This window comes from Lemur catta, chromosome 17 (assembly GCF_020740605.2).
Source record: "Lemur catta isolate mLemCat1 chromosome 17, mLemCat1.pri, whole genome shotgun sequence".
Lineage (NCBI taxonomy): Eukaryota > Metazoa > Chordata > Mammalia > Primates > Lemuridae > Lemur > Lemur catta.
In genome coordinates this window covers 4,802,944-4,825,254 of record NC_059144.1, presented here as the reverse complement: position 1 = coordinate 4,825,254, position 22,311 = coordinate 4,802,944, and the positions used below count along the sequence as shown (strand labels likewise).

At 52.0% G+C, this 22,311-nt stretch overlaps 1 protein-coding gene across 6 annotated transcripts in view; it reads right to left on the bottom strand.

The window, feature by feature from the left end:
* The window catches only part of PCGF3 (polycomb group ring finger 3), a 56,597-nt gene extending 34,597 nt beyond the window's left edge, over positions 1-22,000 (bottom strand). For 3 of the 6 annotated variants that reach the window (XM_045529310.1, XM_045529312.1, XM_045529313.1), the window contains exons 1-6: positions 10,667-11,131; positions 6,582-6,620; positions 6,132-6,272; positions 4,658-4,775; positions 3,593-3,689; positions 152-207 (exon numbers count right to left, since the gene is read on the bottom strand). In XM_045529310.1, the coding sequence (XP_045385266.1) occupies positions 152-207; positions 3,593-3,689; positions 4,658-4,766 (262 nt within the window). In that variant the 5' untranslated portion in view covers positions 4,767-4,775; positions 6,132-6,272; positions 6,582-6,620; positions 10,667-11,131. Of the gene's footprint in view, positions 1-151; positions 208-3,592; positions 3,690-4,657; positions 4,776-6,131; positions 6,273-6,581; positions 6,621-10,666; positions 11,133-21,773 lie in introns of those variants that run through there. The other 3 variants (XM_045529314.1, XM_045529311.1, XM_045529309.1) reach the window with 3 other exon arrangements.
* Positions 22,001-22,311: the final 311 nt, after the last annotated feature.

Below are 22,311 nucleotides of genomic sequence, written 5' to 3'. Positions count from 1 at the left end.
ACTGCCCAAACAAGGGCTCCCATGCACTAGCGGTACCATCAATACCTGCTGAATGAATAAACAGAATGAAAGGAAAAAGAAGTCTATGCCTCTAGCCAGTATCCAAGGCTTCCAGAACAGGCTTAGACTTAGGAGACATTCTAAGACTTACCTTCTTGGAGGCCTGGTACCAATTTGTAAACAATATCTTGCATGGTTCTGTCATGACTGGCAAAAGAAAAGAATGGGTGAAGTTAGCCGGAAATGTCAATTCTATAATTTTCATTCATTTTCCACTTAACAACATCGAACTCCAGAATCACAAATTTGGAGTTTTGGCAGAATTTTACCTCCAGTTTACACAGGAAAATATGTTTATGCTATCAAAGTTATATATGACTTGATTAATGTGTCATCGAATTTAGGCCGTGGCTGCTTACATTCAAATGATGACAGCACAGATAAGAAGGTCATTCAGGGAACCAGGGCCACTGCCTGCTAGACGTGAGCTGACAGCAGCCACTGTGACTGTCCACCCCTAGTGACCATGGCCAGACACCCAGTGCTTGGGACACAGCCCCACTCCTCCCGAGTGTGTCCTGGGGCTCCTGGTCTCTGGGATTCCCACGGAGCAGAAAGCCTTTCTGTAACGTTTCCAAACAACATAGAGGAACGGCCTTAAGACCAGGCCCTTCTTGTGGTCTTTACCAACTAGCTATAAGGGTTTTTGAAAAAGACTACATAAGCACAGTACTTTAAATTTAGTTCCTACTTGGGTTTGCTACTTTAATTGTTTTCATTTTGGGGTAAAAAGTGCTAGAGAATTTCCTAACTTTCAAATGAATTTTAATTTCCAAACATCAATTCTTTAAAAAGAAAACCCTTGTATGCCCAAATTAGTAATGTCTAAATAACTAAAAAATGATTACGTTTCACAAAATTTATAGAAATTCAGCTACCCAGGGCCAGGCACAGTGGCCACCCATGGGTGCATAGCCACTGTGGGTGACCCGGGTCCTGAGAGACTGTCTCCTCTACTTCCAGGAAGGACTCTGGGGGCTTGTGGCTACCAGGCTCTCAAAGTCTTGGCAGCACCCAGCGGCAGGATGGCCAGCAGGCGTGGCATTCCACATAGGATGCACGTTTCACACCACGACCAGCACACTCACATCCAGGTGTCCGTGTGGGTAACACCTGCCCAGGCATGGGGAGTCAGTGGCCTTCCAGGCACACAATGCTCTTGATGTTTCCTGCTGTCCCATGCCCTGGCTCTTTCTAAAGCTTGTCCAACCCACAAGGAAAGGACGCTGGGCATCTGGGCCCCAAGTGACCATGGCCAGGCTTTACCCACTGGCCGGGACCCAGTGTTGGGGGCTGGGAAGTGGGGGAAGGCAGGTGAGGGCCCTTCCTTAGGGACGATGCAGAATGACCGTGTCTTCATGGCTAACAGGTTTATACTCCAGACCAAATGCTGCACCCACCTCACCCCCGCTGGCTCTGTGGTCTCCGCCAGACTCTGTGGGCCCAGGGCCGAGCACCTACATGAGGCAACTCTCCCACCATGACCCCAGCTCTGGTCTGCACTGTCCCAGCCCATGTCCTGAAATGTAAACACCGAAGCCAAGCAAGATTGACCACCCTCGCCCTCTGTGACGCAACCAGGCCACACTGGCCACCTCGCTCAGCTCTGGGAGGGGCAGGATCAGGAGGAAGGCCAGTGTAGGCAAAGCCATATCGGGAACAAAGGCCACTGTCAGGAGTGTGAAGGCTGCAGTCCAGGTAGATCTTGGGACACAGCCAATGAGAAGCAGACAAGGAGCCACCATGGAAGCCACAGGCCACAGCAGGACACACATCTGCACCTAGCCCTGCCACCTCTGCCTGCCATGGCCCGGCTCACTGGCCACCATGTAGGCACAGCACAGAGAGAACTCCCAGAAAGACCTGCGACAAGAGGTGGAGCCAGGCCTCTGCTGACCCAAGCCACAGACCCTAAGGGCCTTGCACCTGCCCTGTTCCACCTCTGCCCCCTGCACCTAGACCTGCCTTTGGCCAGCTCTGCCTGATACTGCCTGATACTTCACTGCATCCTCTGTCTTATAATGACAGTCTATACCTGTGATGAGAGGGTCTTGGATGACTAAAAGAGCACCTGGTCCCTAAAACAGCCCCCCATCTTAGCCTCTCAGAGCATGGTGCGGGGCTGCCAGAGCTTTGTGTCCTAGATGAGGGGAGCAGAGTCTCCCCAGGCCACCTGACCCCAACCAGCACAAAGCCCTGCACTACATCCTGCCTCAGCAATTCATGTGGGGAAGCCCCCCTGAGCTCTGCAAAACTGCACCCCCAAGACAGAAAGCACGTGCACACTGACTGCCAATAATTGGCACCCAGGATCTCTCCTAAGCAGAACAAGCAGAGCTGGCAGAAAAGGTGGCATGTGACGTGAACAGCCACCCCCAAAAGAGAAGCCTGAGTGGCTGGTCAACATTTGGGAAGATGTCCAAGCTCATACATCATCAGGGCGGTGGGACGAGATGCCCCCCAGAGCCCTTGTGTTATTAAAACTAAACACCTCCAAGCCAAGTACTGGCCAGGATGCAGCAGGAAGACAGGACACCGTGTACCCAGGGGCCAACAGTGGAGGTGGGGCAGGCGGGCACAGCAGGAATGCCCAGAGCAGTGCCGAGCACCGAAAGCCCAGCTGGACACACAGCCGTGGGGCCCTCTCCCAGGGACAATGAGCTTGGGTGACACACATTGCAAGGATCCATAAAAGGAGCAGGGCATGCAGAAAACACATGCTGGTCCCACGTCTAGAAAGTTGGAGAAACTGCGAAGCCGAGCTGTGCTGTCTGGGATGCCCCTGCGGTGGGAAGCCTCGAGGGAGGCTCTGAGCACTGGCAGTTTTTACTTGTTAACCTTGAAGCTGCTTCTCCTTTGTGATGCTCTAAGCTGTTCAGGTGCTTCTAAACTGTGTGCATGATAAATTTCACAACTTTAAAAGTGAAAAACAATCATATGCCTTCCTTCCTTCAAGATTTGTCTCTAGAATTACCTCTGCTGTCCTCATATGGTACAAGGAGCAATTCATTTCCTTTAGGGCCACCCCTCTAAACCTGAAAGCCGTTTCACACTCTGCTGCGGGAGGACCACACACTCCGACGGCTGGCCCAGGTCAGAGCCGAGTCAGCCCCTCACCCTCCCTCAGGAATGGCGGCTGGCACGGAGATGGGTCTGGCCTCCTGAGACCCAGGGAGGCAGCACAGGGCAGCCAGGGCCCCAGCCCCCAGCACCCTAGGACCCACCTGTTCCATGTCAGAAAGGTAGGTACGAGGGCTGCCTTCCACTCCAAAGTTAACTTCAGCCAATTCACTATAAAACATGTAAACTCCATTTGGCCTTGAGCTTTCTCAGATCATTTGCTGGAAATTTACAGGCTCTGCCTGGGCAATCCTGGCCTGGTGAGCAGTGGGTGCAGGTGCCGCAGTGTGGGCACGAGGGTGCCTCAGCCAGGACAGGCTGCTGCCCACACAGAATGGGGCTGCCAAGCTGTGACTTGTGATCCGCCCACGCTCATAGGACACAGACACCAAGGGCGCCTGCTGGCACTTACCCGATGTACTGCAGCGGGTGGCTCTGATGGATCACGATCCGACACGTCGGGCAGGTGTTATTCTCTTCTAAATACTTTACCAGGCAACTCCTACAGACTGTTATCAAAAGCACATGTGCGTTAGGAAATTAAGATCCAGACTTGAGATGGCACTTCACACCCTGTGCTTGCTGAACACGAACACAGGCAGGCACGCCAACATCCCCTTACAGTTCCAGCTTCTGGAAGGTCTCACTAAACAAGGGGAGGGTTTTGACACCCAGGCAACTGTCATACTCAATAGGTTTAAGGCTTAAGAATCAAACGGGGAGAAAAACTTAAAGCGAGGAGATGATCATCACAGGTGAGAGCTGGGGGCATCAGAACACAGGATGATGTTTAACATTTTTGTTTAAGTTGCCTAGCTAACATATAAAATTATGCCCACCAGTACCTAAAAATACAACTTTAAAATAAAAATTCTATAAAAATTGGCAAATATTTTATTTTCTAAAGTGAAAAATACACAATCAAAAATCATCTGTGTTACTAGTATCCAGTTTATTTTAAAGATCCTGTTTAAGCAAAATGCTCCTCAGCAACCAACAGATGCGCTTCCACTGGCGTTTCCAGCCGCCCTACTCAGAACCGAGCTTCCCAGGAGCCCACGGCAGCTGCCTGTCCGCTACGGCAGCCCAGGTTGTGCACGAGCTGAGTCCTCTGACAGTGCAAACACAGGCTCACTGGGGGTGGGGAACAAACCAGCTCTGCTTGAAAAGTTTAAGGAATTCATTTGGAGATGTGAAAAATAAGCATCTCTCCCTGTTAGAAGCAAACATTCTTTCTGTTACATGCAGTCACCGATCTTGCTGTTGCACAGAAACAACACAGCTTTCCCAAGTGACCCCTCATCTCCACTGAAACCCCTGCTGTATTTTTAACTCGAAATGACTTTTCTGACTCATCCCCAAGCTCTGTGTTCCTGCTCCCAGTCCTGCTGCGCTCTGTGCTTGGGCTGAGGGCTCTAGGTGCAGAGCATACGGTGGGAGCTGCCCGACCCCCGAGACCTGGCGCAGCCGCACGTACACGTGTGCAGACACTCGGTCACCGTGGTCGCGTCGATGAGGTACCCGCTGCACAGGCGGCAGGTGATGTGGGCGTTGATGTCCCACAGCCTGACCTTCCTGGTCAGCATCTTTGGCTCCTGCAGAGAAAAGTACACGAGTCAGTCGATATCTGAGATGCCCTGAAGGCTCAGTCGTGGCCAGCACGCTCCCCCACCTGCAGGACGTGGTCCTACACAAGGTGCCTCATTGCCGTGGGGCACTAGCTTCTTCTTCCCCTGGCCCCCAACACCCTTCTCTCCTCCTGCCTCAAGCTCTAGTGAGGGGATGCCTCACCCAGCGACCCACCAAAGGCAGCTACTGAGGGGGTGTCTGTCTTCCACAAAGGTCAGGGGAGAGGGAGAAGCAGACTGTGCTGCAGGCCAGGAAGGAGGGGAGGGTGGGTATGAGGCCAGGCAGGCCGTGGTCACCCAGGCCCTCTGCTGTGCCTTCTCACACATCCTCCCGGAGACTCAAGGATGTCCCAGCCCAGCACACACAGCACCAGAGACCCCACACACCCATCTGGAGTCCAAGTGTGCATGTGCTGAAGCCTCGTGGGCCCCCCACTACACTGTCCATCAGCCACGCTTCCTCCCAGAGCTTCTGCTCTCACTCTGTCCATCCATAAGACATGGGTGTGGGGACCCAACCCAACCTCTCAGGGTGGACACAAGGCCAGGCCCAGCCCTGGGCCACACCAGCTGGCGGAGGATGAGCCCTGCCTTGGGGAACTGCTGTGGGCCATTCCCTTGACCACTAGGGCCTGCTGGCTGGCAGGAAAACACAAGGGCCACAGCAGGCAGGCCACACTCCTGATATCATTGCAACCACTAAGCCCCAGGGCCTGCTTTGTCCTGGTGGAATGCACCATCTTCATTCCCCATATCATCTGTGGGAAGTAAGGCAGGTAGACTTCTCCCTCAATGGGCACAGAAAATTGGTGACGCACACTACTGTATTCACAATGCCACTTGTCACACAATCATTACCACCTCTCTGCTGAACTACCAACTGCCCCACACATGGGCTTCACCATCTCAACATAACAGCCCCAGCTGGTCTCACCCCCGGGGCCCTGCCATGAGAGCTGGTGTATGAGGCCACTCTTGATCCCCACAACCAGCCACGCTCTCACTGCTGCAAAGGCCCTGTACTCGGCAGCCCCTGCATGGCAGTATCCCCCAACATAGGAGTGGGGAGCCCAACTGAGCCAGGGAGCAGAAGAAGACCCAGTCCTTTGCACAGGGTGGCTGCCATCAAGGGCTGAGGTCCCCACAGCCCGATCTGCCTCCGATTCTCAAAGGAAGGAGGACCCATGTCAGGACTGCTAGGAAAATTCAGCAGAGAAACACAAGTCCCAAACCTGGCTCTGCACAAAGGGCCTCAGAATCGCTGCCCCCACCTGAGAGTACAGACCAGTGGGACGGTGGCCCCCAGCTGGAGGGCGGGCTCACCTCCTCTAGACGTCTGCCTGTCCGTCCCTCTGCCGGGGCATGGGGGCTTCAGGCCACCACTCCGACGCGATGCTCCTGCCTCGCTCCGTGCTCGGGCTCACTTCTGCACCTTCCTCCCGGCCCCTGCTCTCTTTCCATTTTCTAGTACAGAAACGGGACCTGTTATTTCACGTCATGTTATTATGTGCGATTGTTACAATCCTGTCGTGAAGTTCTTACTAGAATCCTTAGCAAGTCCCACATGGCAAACAGTGGAAACATTAGTCAGGAGAAAAGTGTGAAGATATAGAAATAACTCCAGAGTCAGTCATCAAAGATTACATTTGAAAGGAGCTATAAGGAATTAACTTTTTCTAGGCTACAATATACTCACAAAGTGTAATTCAAGGTAAAGTTCATCAATTCACAGGCCCGGAAAGAAAGAAAAAAATCAGCTAAAATTGCATTTACCTGAGAATGACAGCCTGGAGTACCGCTACATGGTGAAGCCTGCAGAGAAGCACAAAACGGGGCATCACACACACATGCACAGCCGGGCATGCCCCCCATGCGCTGGGTCCCCTGCCCCACCAGCAGCTCTGAGCCTGGCTGTTCAATAGGTCTGCTCATTTACTTGCTTCAAATAACCAAAAGAAAAATAGGAACCAATGATGGTGCAGAATGGGCTTTGCCACAGGGACACAGGTCACATGGCCCAGCCGAGGCTTTGGAGACAACAGGAGCAGGGGCTTGGGTGCAGCAGCTCCTGGGGGTGCAGGGGGCAGGTGGGGGCTCCACCAGGCTGCTTTGGGCCCAGGAAGATAGGATACGGTCTGTGGAAGGCCCACGAGGGGATGAATTTGGGGGCAGGTGGGGTGAATGGCAGGGCCTGGGGAAGGACAGTAAGTAGCACACTCCCTGCTCAGCTCACACACCAGCAGGGCTTCTGCATCCCCGAAGCCCCCATCCCAGCCCTGGGCAGGAGGCCTTGGCAGGGAAGAGCACAGGCCTGTTCTGTGGGAGAGGATGGCAGTGTTCACATTGAGGCCAGGGAGGGGCTGCAGAGAGGCAGCAAGCAGGAGGGGGCACACTGGCCCCACCCAAGGAATAGGTGGCGGGGTGAGCCAGAGCCAGGAGGGTGCCAGGGACTCCGGCAGGCCTCCCCCACGCTCCCATGCAGGAGCTGCCATCTCCAGAGAAGGCTTGGAAATGCTGCTGGAGGTAGACACGGGTGTCAGGGCCTCTCAGACAGTGACCAATACAACCTGGAAACAGCTGGCTAAAGGATACTCACACCATGTCCATCTTAGACCCAATTTATATCATTTTTACTCATCAAGTTCACTGTAACTTCATTTTTATTAACTCATCCTTGAAGCTCAGTTAACTTTTACAAAAAAAGGGAGGAAGGAAGGAAAGAAAAGAAGCTTCCCAGGCAAGTATAAATGAAGATTAGCAGGCATGTCCGGGGCATAAGAAGAGAAACAGGACGAAGAGAATAAAGCCAGATGCAGGCCAGGCTTCCGGATAGTTCTGCAATGCTAGAGGCTTCCCTGTCTCTGCTGCTGAACGGGCAGCCACTGACCACACGTGGCTGTGGGACACTTGAACTGCAGCTCGTGGGACTAAGAAACCGGATTTTTAATTGTATTTCATTTTAATTAGACTGTGGCCAGGGGTTCCCAGGTGACTCTGAGTCTCCAGACTCTTGAGTTCTTAGACTTCAGTGAAAAGACACAGATCCCCAGAGCCCACGTTCTAGTGGAGGGAGACAGACAATAAACAAGGAGCAAGTAAACCACTTAGTGTGTATAATAAAAGGTGACAAACACAGCCATCCCTTGGTATCCTGGGGGATCAGTTTCAGGACCCGCCTCTGATATCAAAATCTGTGGATGTTCAAGTCCCTGATAAAAAATGGTATGACATTTGCATGTGACCTGCACATGTCGCTGCACACTTCAAATCATCTCTAGATTACTTCAGACGAATGTCCACGGTCCTTCCAACTGCAGCCCAGGGCAGGGCGCTATCAGGAGGCTGTGGCGCTGAACAAGGCGGTCAACCTGAGGAGGGGCATTTGAGCACTGCTAGAATATTGTGAACAACTTCATGCCAATAAAACTCAAAGTTCATATGAAACTGACAAATTCCTAGAAAAACAATCCGGCAGAATTGAGGCAAGTAGAGAAAACTGAAAGGAAGGAAACTATCAAGGAAGCTGAATAAGTAGTCAAAAAATTTCCTTCAAAGACAACTACAGGCCTGGAGGAGTTCAAGGGTGGTTTTACCAAATGCTCAAGGAACAGACAATCCAACCACAAACAAACCCTCCCAGAGAGTTTTAAAAAGCAGTATTTTCCAACCCATTTTATGAAACTAACTTGATGTACACAGCCAACCCTCACAAGGTCAGAACCAGGAGGGAGATTACAAACGTAGAGAAATCTCAATCGCCCTCAGCCAGCATAAGGAGGATCATCACTCTGATCAAGTTAGGTTTATCACTAGAACACCAGGTAGGCCTAACACTGGGGGAAATGTAATCCAAGACAAAAGATAAGAGAAAAACCATATGATCTTCCCAACAGATGCATAAAAATCATTTGATAAAATCATTACCCATTCATGATTTAAAAAAAAAACTCTTAGTATGCTGAGAAGGAAATATCTTTAACCAAATAAAAGTTCTCTATTTAAAAGAGACACTAACACATGTATTGTCATATGTGAACGTTCAAAGCAGCTTTGTTTGTAACAGCCCCAAACTGGAAACAACCACAATGCCACCACCAGGTAAACGGACAGGTAACACGGAGCCCATCCCCACAGCAGACGCGTCTCAGAAACTGACACGAACAAGGGCGGCCACCCAGTGGCACAGGAGTGCCGCCATGAGAGGGCAGGCAGACACAGAAGGTTGCAGGCGTGTGATCCCTCAGGAGGCAGGCGTGTGATCCCTAAGGATGCAGGCGTGTGATCCCTCAGGAGGGGACTCAGACATGAAAGGACGCAGACACGTGTTCCCTCGGGATACATAGTTCTAGAAAAGGCAAAGCTGGTGGGAGAAAGCAGGTCATGGTCCAGGCAGGTCAGGGACTGGTCGTAGGGTTGTGGTAAGAGACAGGATAGGGGCCAAAGTCGCCAAATGCACAATAAAACTGGTGAAACTCAGCATGTGTAAAGCAAACTATACCTTAATAAAAAGTGTAGCTTACGGTTTCAAAAAAGACAACAAACACCACCCCTAGTGGTGAAATTGGAAAAAACCCCAAACTCCTATCTTGTAACAGGCCCCATCCCCACCCCGTTACCAGCGCTTGGGGGCGGGGGTGGGACAGAGACTGGACATGAGTGGCACAGGTTACACCTCAGAGGATACCAAGGGGAACATCTTCATGATCTTGGGTGGGGAAAAGATTTATGAAACAGAAAATCAAAAGTACTAACCATGAAGGAAATGACTAATAAAATCAACTTAATTAAAAACAAGTACGCTGATTTATCAAAAAACACCAGAGAGGGCCGGGCACGGTGGCTCATGCCTGTAATCCTAGCACTCTGGGAGGCGGAGGCAGGAGCACTGCTTGAGCCCAGCAGTTTGAGGTTGCAGTGAGCTCTGATGACACCACTGTACCCTAGCCAGGGTGACAGAGTGAGACTGTCTCAAAAAAACAAAACACCAGAGTGACAAAACCCACAGACTGGAAGAAAACACACCTGAGAGGGCACCTAGGTGAGGGTTTGGCCAAGCAGGCCCGGGGCCAGGCTGGGGCTGCCCGGCTTCGTGAACAGCACCATGCGCTGCCTACGATCGCTTTAGGGTAGGGCAGTTTGGGCATGGAATGAGACACTTACTACAGGGTCTTTCACAGAAAAAGTTTGTCAACTCCTGCTCTAGACAATAAAAAGAGCTTCACGAAAGAGAAATTCCAAATAAGCATACTTTAAAATGCTCAACATTATAAGTAAACTGGGAAATGCAAATTAAAAACTGGATGATCATTTAACCAAAATGTTTATATCCCCATAGTAGTCTGAAATAAAAAAATAAATACATAAAAATTTTTTAAAAAACCCGATGAGACAGTTACTGGCTCACTACACTAACAAGCATTGAGCCCAGCAACACAAGCATCAGTGAGGTGGCAGCACTTCAGCACCACTGGTGGCTCCACCCTGGTGGTGCCTCGTGACTGCTCACACCTGCCAGCCCCTGCCCCATGCCGCTTCTTAGAGGCTCTGGCCCCCCGAGTTGCACAGCAACCCTGGGCTCCCTCAGACACCTCCGGCGGATGGCAGGCTTGACCTGTCTGCCTCACTGCATGTGCTAGTGTCTGTGTCCTGAGGATGCATCATGGCCACAGCCAACCATGACAACGGCTCAGGACCAGGTAGGTGACGTGGAGGTTAACTCTGAGCCACAAAGCAAACGGTGAATGGCCACAGACTGGAGCCCAAAGAGGCACCAGCAGAGAGCTGCATGGCCTGAGGGGGCTCTGGGAAAGGCTGGTGGGATTCTGAGGCTGGATCACCCAGTAATTGGCTGTCCTCACCTGCTGTAGGATTAGCGCCGTGTGGTGTGTCCTTGGAGACGCACATGCCCTGGCACGTGTGGCTGGACAGGAGGACGCTCTGGTTTCCGGTGGGTTAGGGAGAGCAGAGTTCATCTCCTGCTCCTTCATCACGCACAAGCACATGGGCTCCCACCATGACCCAGTGGTCGGCTGGCTGGTCACAGGGGCCCTGAGACTCCTGGGTGGCCAGAGGGTTGGTCGCTGCCCCCTTCCTGCAGCCTCTGCCTGAGAGGTTCCAACCCCCCAGTTGAGCCAACACCTTTTCATTGAGTCTTAATTTATCATACTTTCCTAATATACAGAAATTTATTTGATTTACTTATTTTTTGTTAGCTCATTTGCACTGAAGGACTAAATATGCAGAAATTTAAATAAAAATTTTAAAACTGGGAAATTAAATTTCCAATAATAAGTTTGTCTTGTCTCATATATCTATAACAACAAACCATGTCTAACGCAGCCTCAGAGGCTGAAAGATAGTAATTGAAAACCATATTTGACAAGATGCTATCCTCATTAAAATACATCATCGAAGCATCCTCTCTTGTAGTCTAAACATCGGAGAAAATGACCACCTGTGTCAGAGCTGGAGTATCACCAGCCGGATTCCTAAGCTGATCCGCGGGGCTAAACACCTGTCTGAGTGCACTCTGGCTCCCAAGCAGCCCAGAGAAATTTTTCACTGTCCATAATTATGTAAACGTACAGATATAAATTTTAATTTTATCAACACTAAAACAATAATTTCTAACAAAAACATAAAACCAAAAAATAATGGAACATTTTATAAAGTAAGTAAACAGTAACACACCTGGTGTGGCAGCCACTGCCCCCACCGCAACCCAGAGCCACGGGGGCTCTGCCTTTTGCAAGGCTGTGCACACCAGTGCTGTCCCCCACAGTGCTCCGTCTGTGCTGTCCATCGTGGTGGGCACAAGCTGACTGAGCCCTCGGCCTGGGCCCGTGTGGCTGCAGAGCTGAATGCTAACCATGCTGGAGAGCCGTCACGCCCGTCTCCTGCAGCCAATCCCGCCTCTGTACTCACTGCCTGGCGTCTGGGAGCATCACAGATTCCAGCTATGATGACCTTCACCCCCCCCCACGGCTCTATGCCTCCTGTGGTTGACAACTGCCCATCCTCGAGGGCCTGCAGGTTGGCCCTTGGCTAGTGGAAGTTTCCTAACGGACCGGAATGTTCCCTGATGAACAGCAGCTCGCTGCACCTCGGTGCCTCACAAACTGACACTGTTTGTTTCCTCCTGGGGTCTGGAGTCCACTGCGTGCTGGCAGAGCTGCCTATGGGCCCTGCTCGAGGGCCCGGAGTTCCCTGCAGACGGCACCCCCACGGACCTCACAGCTCGCTGCTGGGAAACAACACGTGTCTGGGGGACCCCCTCAGGAGGACCCTGAAGCTGCACCTGGCTCCCCTGCACTGCCTCTTCCCTCTGCTGCCTGTGCTATGTCCTTTTCCTGGAACAAACTGTGGCTGTGACTACGAGTCCTTTTGGCAAATCACTCACCCTGGGGTGTCGGGGGACCCCAACACGTCACAAACCAGAAATGCACCACACCTGGGATGTCATGCCCCCAACCCCCAGACCAAGGCCCCTCTTCTCCATGCACACTGGACCCCTGTGCCGCCCCAGCACTGCCCACCTGGGTCTTGGCTACTCCTGGTCTGGCCATGGGCCCACCATGTTCCCCTGCCAGCAGCCCCTGCAGACAGTCTATGGAATTGGCCCTAAAACGCCCATCTCGGGACCCTTTCCTGCAACATGACCCAGGAGAAGTGACCGAGGCCTGACTCCCCTGTACGTGGCCCCAACACTGTCTAGACCCACTGTCTTTCCCAGCCATGCCCACAAAACTACACTCACACAGTCTCACTTTCAAAGACCCTCAGGTTCCTCCTTCCCTGGGGGTGCGAAGCCCATCCCTCACTCTAGACACCGTCATCCTCCTATTCCCCAAAGGCATGTTCCAGAAACTTCTCCACCCTGTGTCACACCTGTGCGTGTGGTGCATCCAGCGTACCTCCCTCACTGCCGGCATGCTCTGGCAGCAGGGCTGAGTCTGCGTCCTCACCGCTGGACATCACGCCAGAGCTGCTGCTCAGAAACTGTGCACTGTCCAACCAACGAACCAGAGATAATTTCCACCTTTATTCAAGTACCCTGCAAAACCTAGTCTTACTCATTTTCACACAAAAATCACCAAACTCCTGAAATTAGCTCCATGTCCCCACTGATGCCCTCTTGTCACAGACATTGATACCTCAGCTACCATCGAGGATGACACCCATGTTCCGATCACCTCTCCCCCATGTAACAACCCCCACACCGCCTCTGCCGACCGGAGGAGCCGGGCTGGGGTCCTTTCCCTATGGCTGGCACCCACCATGGTGACAGTACAGGGACAAAGCCTAGACAGGCAACTTTGCACCTTGCTTGATCCCTTTCTCTCTGCCTGGCCCTGTGGCCTTTCCACACGGCCACCCTCGACCCTAAGACCCCCTGCCTGGACCACCTCTGCCCTCCTGCCCCTCGAAGCTCTGCCTCAGCACCGAGCACCCACTAAACTCTCATGGGCACTGCCTCCCCCACAACGTAAACTCCTTGCTCGTCTGTCCGCTGATGGAACCCAGCACCGGCCATAGCGGCTGCTCAACAGATTCGCCAACAGCTGCAGCACCGCCTGTTGCGCTGATGACACACGACATGCTAAGGCCTGCACACGGCAGTCAGGCAGGGACACGTGCAGACCCACTCATGGCCCGAGAACCAGGCCTGGCAGGATGGTGGCCCAGGCACTGAGGACCCTCACAAACCTTGTGCAGATACAGAACCATGTCATGAATGCCCCTGCTTTTCCCAGCAGGGACACTAAAAATAAGTCAAGTTAGAAGGAAGAAGAAACTTTAAATGGTTTTCTACATAGATATGTCACCATGAAATTTTTAGGAAAATGGAAAACAATGAAATGACAACATAACAGCGCTTTGAATTTAATTCTCAAAAGGGTTCATGATCCAAAGACAGTAAGAATCCCCACTGCAGCCTCTTCCCCGACTCCCACCAGCAAAGCCATCCCCCACGTCCCCCACGCCAGCAGTGCCCCACTGCTGAGCTCTCAGATGGCTCTGGGGACTCCCTCTGGCTGCCCCTACCTCCCACCTCTGCTCAGACCCACTGCTCGGCAGGCCTCCTGCCACCAGCCAGAGCCAGCCCTGTCCTAGCACCTGGCAATGAAGCAGCCAACAGACACAAGCTGAAGGAACAAACAGGTGGCAATTCACACCGAAGAGGCCAAGATCAGACATGCTGTACTGATGAGCTTCTGCCCAACTTTCATTTTTCTTCTTCTTTTTTTTGATAGAGTCTCACTCTGCTGCCCTGAGTAGAGTGCCATGGCATCAGGCTAGCTCACAGCAACCTCAAACTCCTGGGCTCAAGCGATCCTCCTGCCTCAGCCTCCCAAGTAGCTGGGACTACAGGTACACACAATGCCTGGCTAATTTTTCTACTTTTAGTAGAGATGGGGTCTTGTTCTTTCAGGCTGATCTCGAACTCCTGAGCTCAAGCGATCCTCCCACCTCGGCCTCCTGTAATGCTAGAATTATAGGCGTGAGTCACTGCGCCTGACTCCAACTTTCATTTTTTTTTTTTTTTTTTTTTTGAGACAGAGTCTCGCTTTGTTGCCCGGGCTAGAGTGAGTGCCATGGCGTCAGCCTTGCTCACAGCAACCTCAAACTCCTGGGCTTAAGCGATCCTACTGCCTCAGCCTCCCGAGTAGCTGGGACTACAGGCATGCGCCACCATGCCCGGCTAATTTTTTTTTATATATATATTTTAGTTGTCCAGATAACTTCTTTCTATTTTTAGTAGAGACGGGGTCTCGCTCTTGCTGGTCTCCAACTCTTGAGCTCGAGAGATCCACCGGCCTCGGCCTCCCAGAGTGTTAGGATTACAGGTGTGAGCCACCGTGCCCAGCCCCAACTTTCATTTCTTAAATGAAGTGTTTATACAAATATTTGGGTATAACTTGGTGACCTGAGATACAGTCACTAAGGTGAGACCCTGGGTAAGTGTGACAACCAGCCTCAAAGCGTCTCCACTGGAAACGCCCACCACATCCAAACCCTGCACACCTGCAGGTGCTCTGGTGACCAAGGGACACCAGGGTGACCAGTGGGAGCTTTGACAATCTTGTCCCAAGTCCCTTGTCCCCTGGGCAATTCCATCTGGTCTCCCACTCCACATCTTCCCCTCCACAAACCCCTAGCTCAACACTCCCTTGAACTCCAAATTTAGACATCCAACTATCTGCATGTTGGTTGGACAGCCAGGCATTTGCATCTGGACTTTCTGACCAAGCCTGCTCCTCTGACCACCTCCTCACCTCCAGAAACAGTGGCCCTAAGCACCTCACGGTCTCCTTCTCCTCCCTCAGGCCGGGTCCCTCTAAGAAATCAGGCTGGCTGTACCTTGAAGGACACCCAGCACCCATACCCTCGTGCCGACTCCATTCAACTATGCCCCCCGGGCCTCACTTAACCTCTTGACACAGCACCCAGAGAGGCCCCTGAAAAGACAAGTCTGAGCAGACACGGAAGTCTCATAAGCCAAACCTCAGGTCCATCAAATTCCCAGGCGACCAGGCTCTGCCATCATCTTGTTATATCCCTCACTCTGCTCTTGCCACCTGGACCCCTTACTAGCTCTAGAACATTCTAAGGCCTAGCATCTACGCCTTTACACTTACTATACTCTCTGCCCAGAAATGTCCCTCCCTCACCCCCATCAAACCTTTTCTCAGTGTTACCTCCTCAGTAATGCCATAGGGACCTATGTGGTCTGGGGGTCGTGACCTCCAATAGGAGGCCAAGACCTGGCTATGTATCGTCAGGAAGAACGTGACTTATAAGGCAACACCAGGACTGCACTGTCTCTAGTTCAAGGAAAACAGGGATACGTTCTCGAGAGAATTGAAAACAGCCTGGAAACTAGCTAAGGTGAGGTAAGTGCCCACTTTCTCAGGTGTCACAATGGGAGTGCAGCTGTGTGGGGGACCATCCTTATTCTTAGGGGGCATGCTCTAAATTACCTAACGGCATAACCAAGTCTGCAACTACTCTCAGATGATTCGGTGACAGTAAATATGTATTGAGGGAGAGAGAGATGAAGCAAATATGGCAAAACAAGAAAGTGTGGATCTGGGAGAGGGCGTAAGGGTGCCTCCCTAGTCTGTTCGGGCTGCTATAAAAGAAATACCTTTAACTCAGTGACTTACAAACTACATAATTTATTTCTCAGTCCTGCAGTCTGGGGAGTCCAACATCAAGGTGCTGGCAGTTTAGGGGTCTGTTGAGGTCCCATTTCCTCACAGATGGCACCCTCTCACTGTGTCCTCGCAGGGCAGAAGGGGTGGGGAGCTCTCTGGTGCCTCTTTTACAAGGGCACTAAGCCCAGTCACCAGGGCGGGCTCCCAAAGGTGCTACCTCCCACTACCTTCACGTTGGGGGTTCCGGTTCCAAGGTATGAATTCTAAGGGGACAAAAACATTCAGACCACAGCAGATGCTCATTGTATAATTCTTTCAGTTTTTCTCTATTGTGATTTTTTCTTAATAAAAATGTGAATAAAAAAGTAAAATAAAGTAATTTGAAATAAAAAAAAGAAGAAGAAAGGCTAACCCATCCCTGCCTCTTACTTTCTAAATGTGACTGTGCCCTGTTCCTCCATTTCCCTGTCAGGCAGAGAGGGGTGATGAGAGAGCAATCCTGGGGTGGCTTTAAGAATCAAACAAGTTGATATGTACAACACTTCAGAACAGGGCAGCAAATGGCATCAGCAAAGATGAGCTTTCAGTTACTGTCTGCTGAGCACCTAGCCCGGCTCTAATCGAGAACCAGGAGATGGAGCTCTTGGCAAGACCCAGAGAGGAGTCATAGGCCCCCACAGCCCCCACAGGCTTCTACAAAATGCACAGGGCTCACCAAGAACCACACATGACCCACAGCCCCCCAAGACCCCCATACAAGAGCTACAGCCCTTCCTGAGACCCATGGGCCCCCCAAGACCCACACAGGACCCACAGCCCCCCCAGACCCATGCAGGACCCAAGGGTCCCCCGAGACCCATGCAGGACACATGGGCCCCCCCAGACCCACGGGCCCCCCCGAGATCCATACAGGACCAACAGCCTCCCAAAACCCACATGGGACTCACAGGCCCCCTGAGACCCACAGGTTAGCAGAGGGCTTCAAGGAGGTCTGTGCACAGATTTCCACTGTTTGCATTTCTTACTGAATATCTGGAATTTGCTGTTAATGTAGCAAAGTCCTACAAATAACAATGAATTTGCAAAAAAAATCCAATTAACTTCCACTCTCTAAATGTACCTAAATATTAGAGGTTCTCTTCAAAAAAGCAAATCAACCAAACAATGGGTTGATAGGACTATACTTTCTAATGAGTATAATTGACTATCAATGGGAGTTTTGCTTAAGTTAGCAGATAATTCTACCAAAATGCATCTCAGCAACATTTATTATTGTTCTTTGTTATTTTGGCTTTTGTATAATTCAGTTGTGTAGGGAGCAATGTCAAAGATCAGGAAAGATGATTATTTTGTTTTTGTTTTTGAGATTAGAGTCTCACTGTCACCCCAGGTAGAATACAGTGGTGTCAGCCTAGCTCACAGCGACCTCAAACTCCTGGGCTCAAGCAATCCTCCTGCCTCAGCCTCCTGAGTAGCTCGGACTACAAGTGCACACCACCACATCCAGCTAATGTTTTCTAATTTTGGTAGACCCGATCATAGTTTTGCTATTATTTTTAAAGGCCTCACATTTTTAAAATTTAATCATAAACTTATCAACTTATGGAATTAAGGAATAATAGGCCAGGCACAGTGGTTCATGCCTGCAATCCTAGCACTTTGGGAGGCTGAGGAAGAAGGATGGCTTGAGGCCAGGAGTTCAAGACTAGCTGAGCAACATAGCAAGACCCCCATCTCTACAAAAAACAGAAAAACTAGCCAGATGTGTTAGCATGTCTGTAGTCCCTGCTACTTGGGAGACTGAAGGAGAAGGATCGTTTGAGCCCAGGAGTTTGAGGTTGCAGTGAGCTATGATTGTGCCACTGCACTACAGCCTGGATGACAGAATGAGACCCTGTCTCTAAACAGGGAAAAAGGAATAACAGTTACAATTTTTGAAACACAATGAATTGTGTAGCATTTTTGCAATATTGACAGCAAATATCATAAGGGTAATTAAAAAAATAGACAAACAGTAGGAAACTGTCCCTAAACCTCACCACAGCTCAACAGTAAAAGAAAAATTACATTTTTAACTTTAAATTCGATTCTAATCATTAACCAAATAAGGCTGCAAATGAAATAACAAATTGTGCCATTTAATAAATTAGAAAGTGATAGTACAGACCAAAACAAACCTTGCTTTACAATCCAAATCAAACAATCCAAACAGACAATTCCAGCCAATGGCCAAGGCCCCACCTTACCCCAGCAGCAACGTGGTCCTGCCCAGGATGGGCACCCATCACAGCCCTGCGCTAGCCCCAGGCCAGAGTCAGAGGGGATGTCTGGGTCCAGGCCCCCTGCAGTGGAGGCTGGGGAGTAGGAGTTTAGCTAGCAGCCGGTCCTCACGAGGGACAAATATCCAACGAGTTTCAGGATCTCACATCTTACACAGCATTTTGAAGAAAACACAAATAAGTGCACAAGGTCCAAAGTAACAGGTAAAGATATTTGTCTCACATATTCAAATGGTTAAGAAAAACTTACAAAGGTTGGTTTGTAATTCCTTGAGCAAAATCACTGGCAGGAATAAAACGATGAGACTCTGGGAACAGCTAAAATCCTTGCACTTGAAGCTATCAAAGAATCTGCCACCACTGACACACACCCTGTGGTCTGACATGGGGGGCCTCATGGTTCGCTCCCAGTATTTTAAATTACAAGGTCATTCCTAAGAATCCCATTTGTAATTTGTCTGCCTCATGTGTAGGGGTCCATGAATCACGACAATCTCAATCATTGCAGTGACATCAGAGGGGTCTACACCAACCAGAGAAGCTGGACTGTTACAGCCTCACGTTTCACATGCTGCTCTACATACAACTGCTGTCTACTTGCCGGATGTTTCACGGGCACAGACCCTACACTACCCAAAACCTGACAAATGCCAGGCTCTCATAATAGTATATAATACTACAAATGCTCATAATACTACAGTGCTGGGCAGCTTTACCAAGGCCCCGGTGAACCCACTGCTGCCTGGTGTGCTCACCCTGTGGGATCTCTTTCCCACAAGTGTGCATGGGGCCTGGTGACTCACTTCTGACAGAGAATTTGGCAAAAGTGACAGAATGTCACTTATAAGATGAGGTCGTGAAGCCTATGACTTCCTTCCTGTCCCTCTTGCTCTGTCACTGCCTCTTGCTGGGCTGCCCACAGAGAGGCCCACACAGAAAGGAACTGATGTCTGCAGCCAGGATGCAGGTCCTCCCGGGTCGAGCCTCCAGATGAGACACAGCCCCAGCTATAAGAACCTGAGCAAAAGGACCCAGCTGAGCCACAGAAACTATAAGATAATAATTGATTGTTGCTTTAAGGCACTAAGTTTTGGGGTAATTTGTTACACAGCAATATACAAATAACACAACCACTCAGCACTATCACAGCTTTAAAAATGCAACAGGAAAATAAACAGTCTAACTGAACCTGAATATTCAGTTTTGCAAGTCTTTTACAAAATTTCACAAAGCAAAGTAAGTTTTAGAAATAGTAAAGGATATGTCAAAAGAACAAATCAAAAGTAAGTGTTGAGTAAAAAGGTCCCAAGTATAGTTGTATTTGGCAAATAAAAGTTTCTAAGCTAGAGCATTCAGGGACACAATTTCGTTGATACTCCATTCTTTTGAAATGTTAAACTGAAAACCTAAAATGATTTTCTTCTGAGTAACCAAGAAGTGAAGTTGTGGCCCAAAAGGAAACACTGAGCTAACCAATTTGAGCATCTCTTGGGAATCCACATAGCTCAGAGTTTCAGATTTACCCTCCTCCTACTGCCCAACTTCTGGATGAGTTTGCAAGCCTGATCCAAGCTGATCCTTCTACATGTATATCCCACTTTCATCCACTTGTTCATGCGTCACTCATTCTTCCCACAGACATGTACTGCTCGCTGATGGCTGGGTCCAGTTAGGGAGCTGGACTCACATGCTCTGGAAACACACCAGACAAGGGCTCTGGGTACACTCTGGAGCCCTTCCCTAGTCACAGAGCAGCACATACCACCAGCTCCTCAATGTCTCATGCAGCATAAACACTGCACCCTGCTTTTTCATGACCACTTCCAAATGAAAACACCGACAAGTTCCAGATGGAAGGCTGATTCAAAGGTTTCAGAGAAACAAAGACACCTCCCACTCCCAGGATCCTTTAACACCTTCTTTTCCTGGAGTTGAGAAGGTGCAGCATTGCCTGCTCTGACTTTGCTACCCTGGGCCAACTGCCCCCAAAACACTTGAAGGCGCCCACACTCCCAGTTTGGATTCCTTCTCCCGCCAGCTCTTGGGATCTCCTGGACACTGAAAACACCTCTGCACTCAGGATGCAGGGTGCAATCATGCAACCTTGAGGAGGGAGAGGAGGGGTTGAAGGTGCTGGACACTGGCCACCGGGCCAAGGCAAGGAGAGGACAGCAGCCCTGGAGGAGGGGCTGAAAGGGGGGGAGTGGGCATAGTGCTAGCCTGAGGCGTGGAGCCAGTGTGCACTGGGAACCCCCTAAAACCCTTGAGTTCCCGAAGCCAGAAGGATGAGCCCCCAGGTGCTAGCCAAGGCAGTACCTACTGAAGATACAAAGGTCTATAGGGTTGGCCCCAAAACTTATGACATTAAGGTGCTCAGAGGCCTCATGGAAAGAGTGTTTTGAACCCGTGGAGCTCAGGTGACCAGGATCCCAGATGCCCGAGCCTTCACAGTGGGTGGGTCCAGTTGACGGGCAGAGCAGATTCAGGGCACCTCTGGATCCCACCCCAGGGCTCCAGCACCCCGTAAGTCTAGTCCTGGGGTCTACACGGTTCTCAGTGACTTGTTCAGGAGTCCCAGCTCTCCCTGGGACCTGTGTGCAAGCTTCATCTCTTATCAGGGTCCTCCATGAGAGCCTAGCCTTCTTCAGGGCCCAGACCCAGCATCCTGACCCTAAGTGACCTATCTGGGGTCCTGTTCATCCTGGAGCCTTCCTCGCAGTACAGTCATAGTGTCCCAGCCTCCCGGGTAGGAGGGGATGTCTCAGGGTCCCAAAAGTGCTCAAAGGACTGTCCCAGGGTCCTTGTCCTCCCTAGTGGGCTTGTCCTAGAGTCCTGATCTTCCCACGGACTGGCCCTCCACAGTGATGGTCCCAGGGTCCTGGCCCTCTGTAACCTGTCTCAAGTTGGATCCTCCTCAGTGACAGGAGGGCTGGACCCTCCTAGGTGACCTGGAGTCCTGGCATTCTCTGGGTCCTGTCAGGTGCCCAGGCCCAACCCTCCTTGGTGACCCTTCCTGGTGTCCCAGCAATTCTTGGTGACCTGTCCTGGGGTTGGACCCTCCTGGATGACCTGTCTTGGGGTCCTGACACTCTGTGGGTCCTGCCCAGTCTGAGCGGCTGATTCTCCTTGATGACTGGCCCTCCCAGGGTCCAGCACGGCGTGGGGTCCCGGCTCTCCTGGGTGACCCTTCCCGGGGTCCAGCCCTCCCAGGGACCTGCCCAGTCTGGGGTCCTGGTCCTCCTGGGTGATCCTTCCCAGGATTCAGCCCTTCCAGGGTCCAGCCCCTCCTAAGTCCAGTCAGGTCTGGGACCCGGCCATCCTCGGTGACCCTTCTCAGGGTCCAGCCCTCCCAGGGTCCGGCCCTCCTAGGGGCCTGCCAAGCCGTTCCGGGCTCCCCCGGCCAGGCCGACAGGGACGCCCGGGACGCGGGGCCCGGGTTCGGAGCCTTTCAGGCCGGACACGGGCCGAGGCCGCGGCCTGAGGAGCGGGCGCCGCGGGCCCAGGCCGGGCGGGGCGGACTCACTGACCTGCGGTCTCGGGCTGCGGGCGAGCGGGGCGCACGCGGGGGCCGCGCCGGGAGGGGGAGGGGGCGCCGCTCCCTCCACGTCCCCCCCAAGAGGAGGAGAAAAAAACCCGTCCGGAGTTTAAAACAAAGAGGCGGAAATGCCCGAGCCGAGCCGAGCACCGAGTCGGGGGCGCCGCGCTTGGAGCATGCGCGTTGTGCGGCTCGGCTCCCACCCGGCAGCCGGGGCCGGGGGCGGGGCCCGGAGGGCGGGGCGGGGCGAGGTGTGGTCAGAGGGCGCAGGCGCGTCCGAGCTGGGCTCTGCCCAGGGACACGCTGAGGCGGGAGGGCTGGGGGACTGACTCTTCAGGGCGGGGTCAGGAGGGCGTGGTCAGGGAGCGACGGGGCGGGGCTGAGCGGGGGGCGCAGGGGGCGCGGGGGGCGCGAGGGTCGCGGGGGGCGCGGGGGGCGGACGTCGTCCCGGGTGCCCGGGCGGACGCAGGGAGGCGGCGTGCGGCCTGGGCGTGGTCGGGGGCGCGGGGGCCGACTGGGACCGCCCCGAG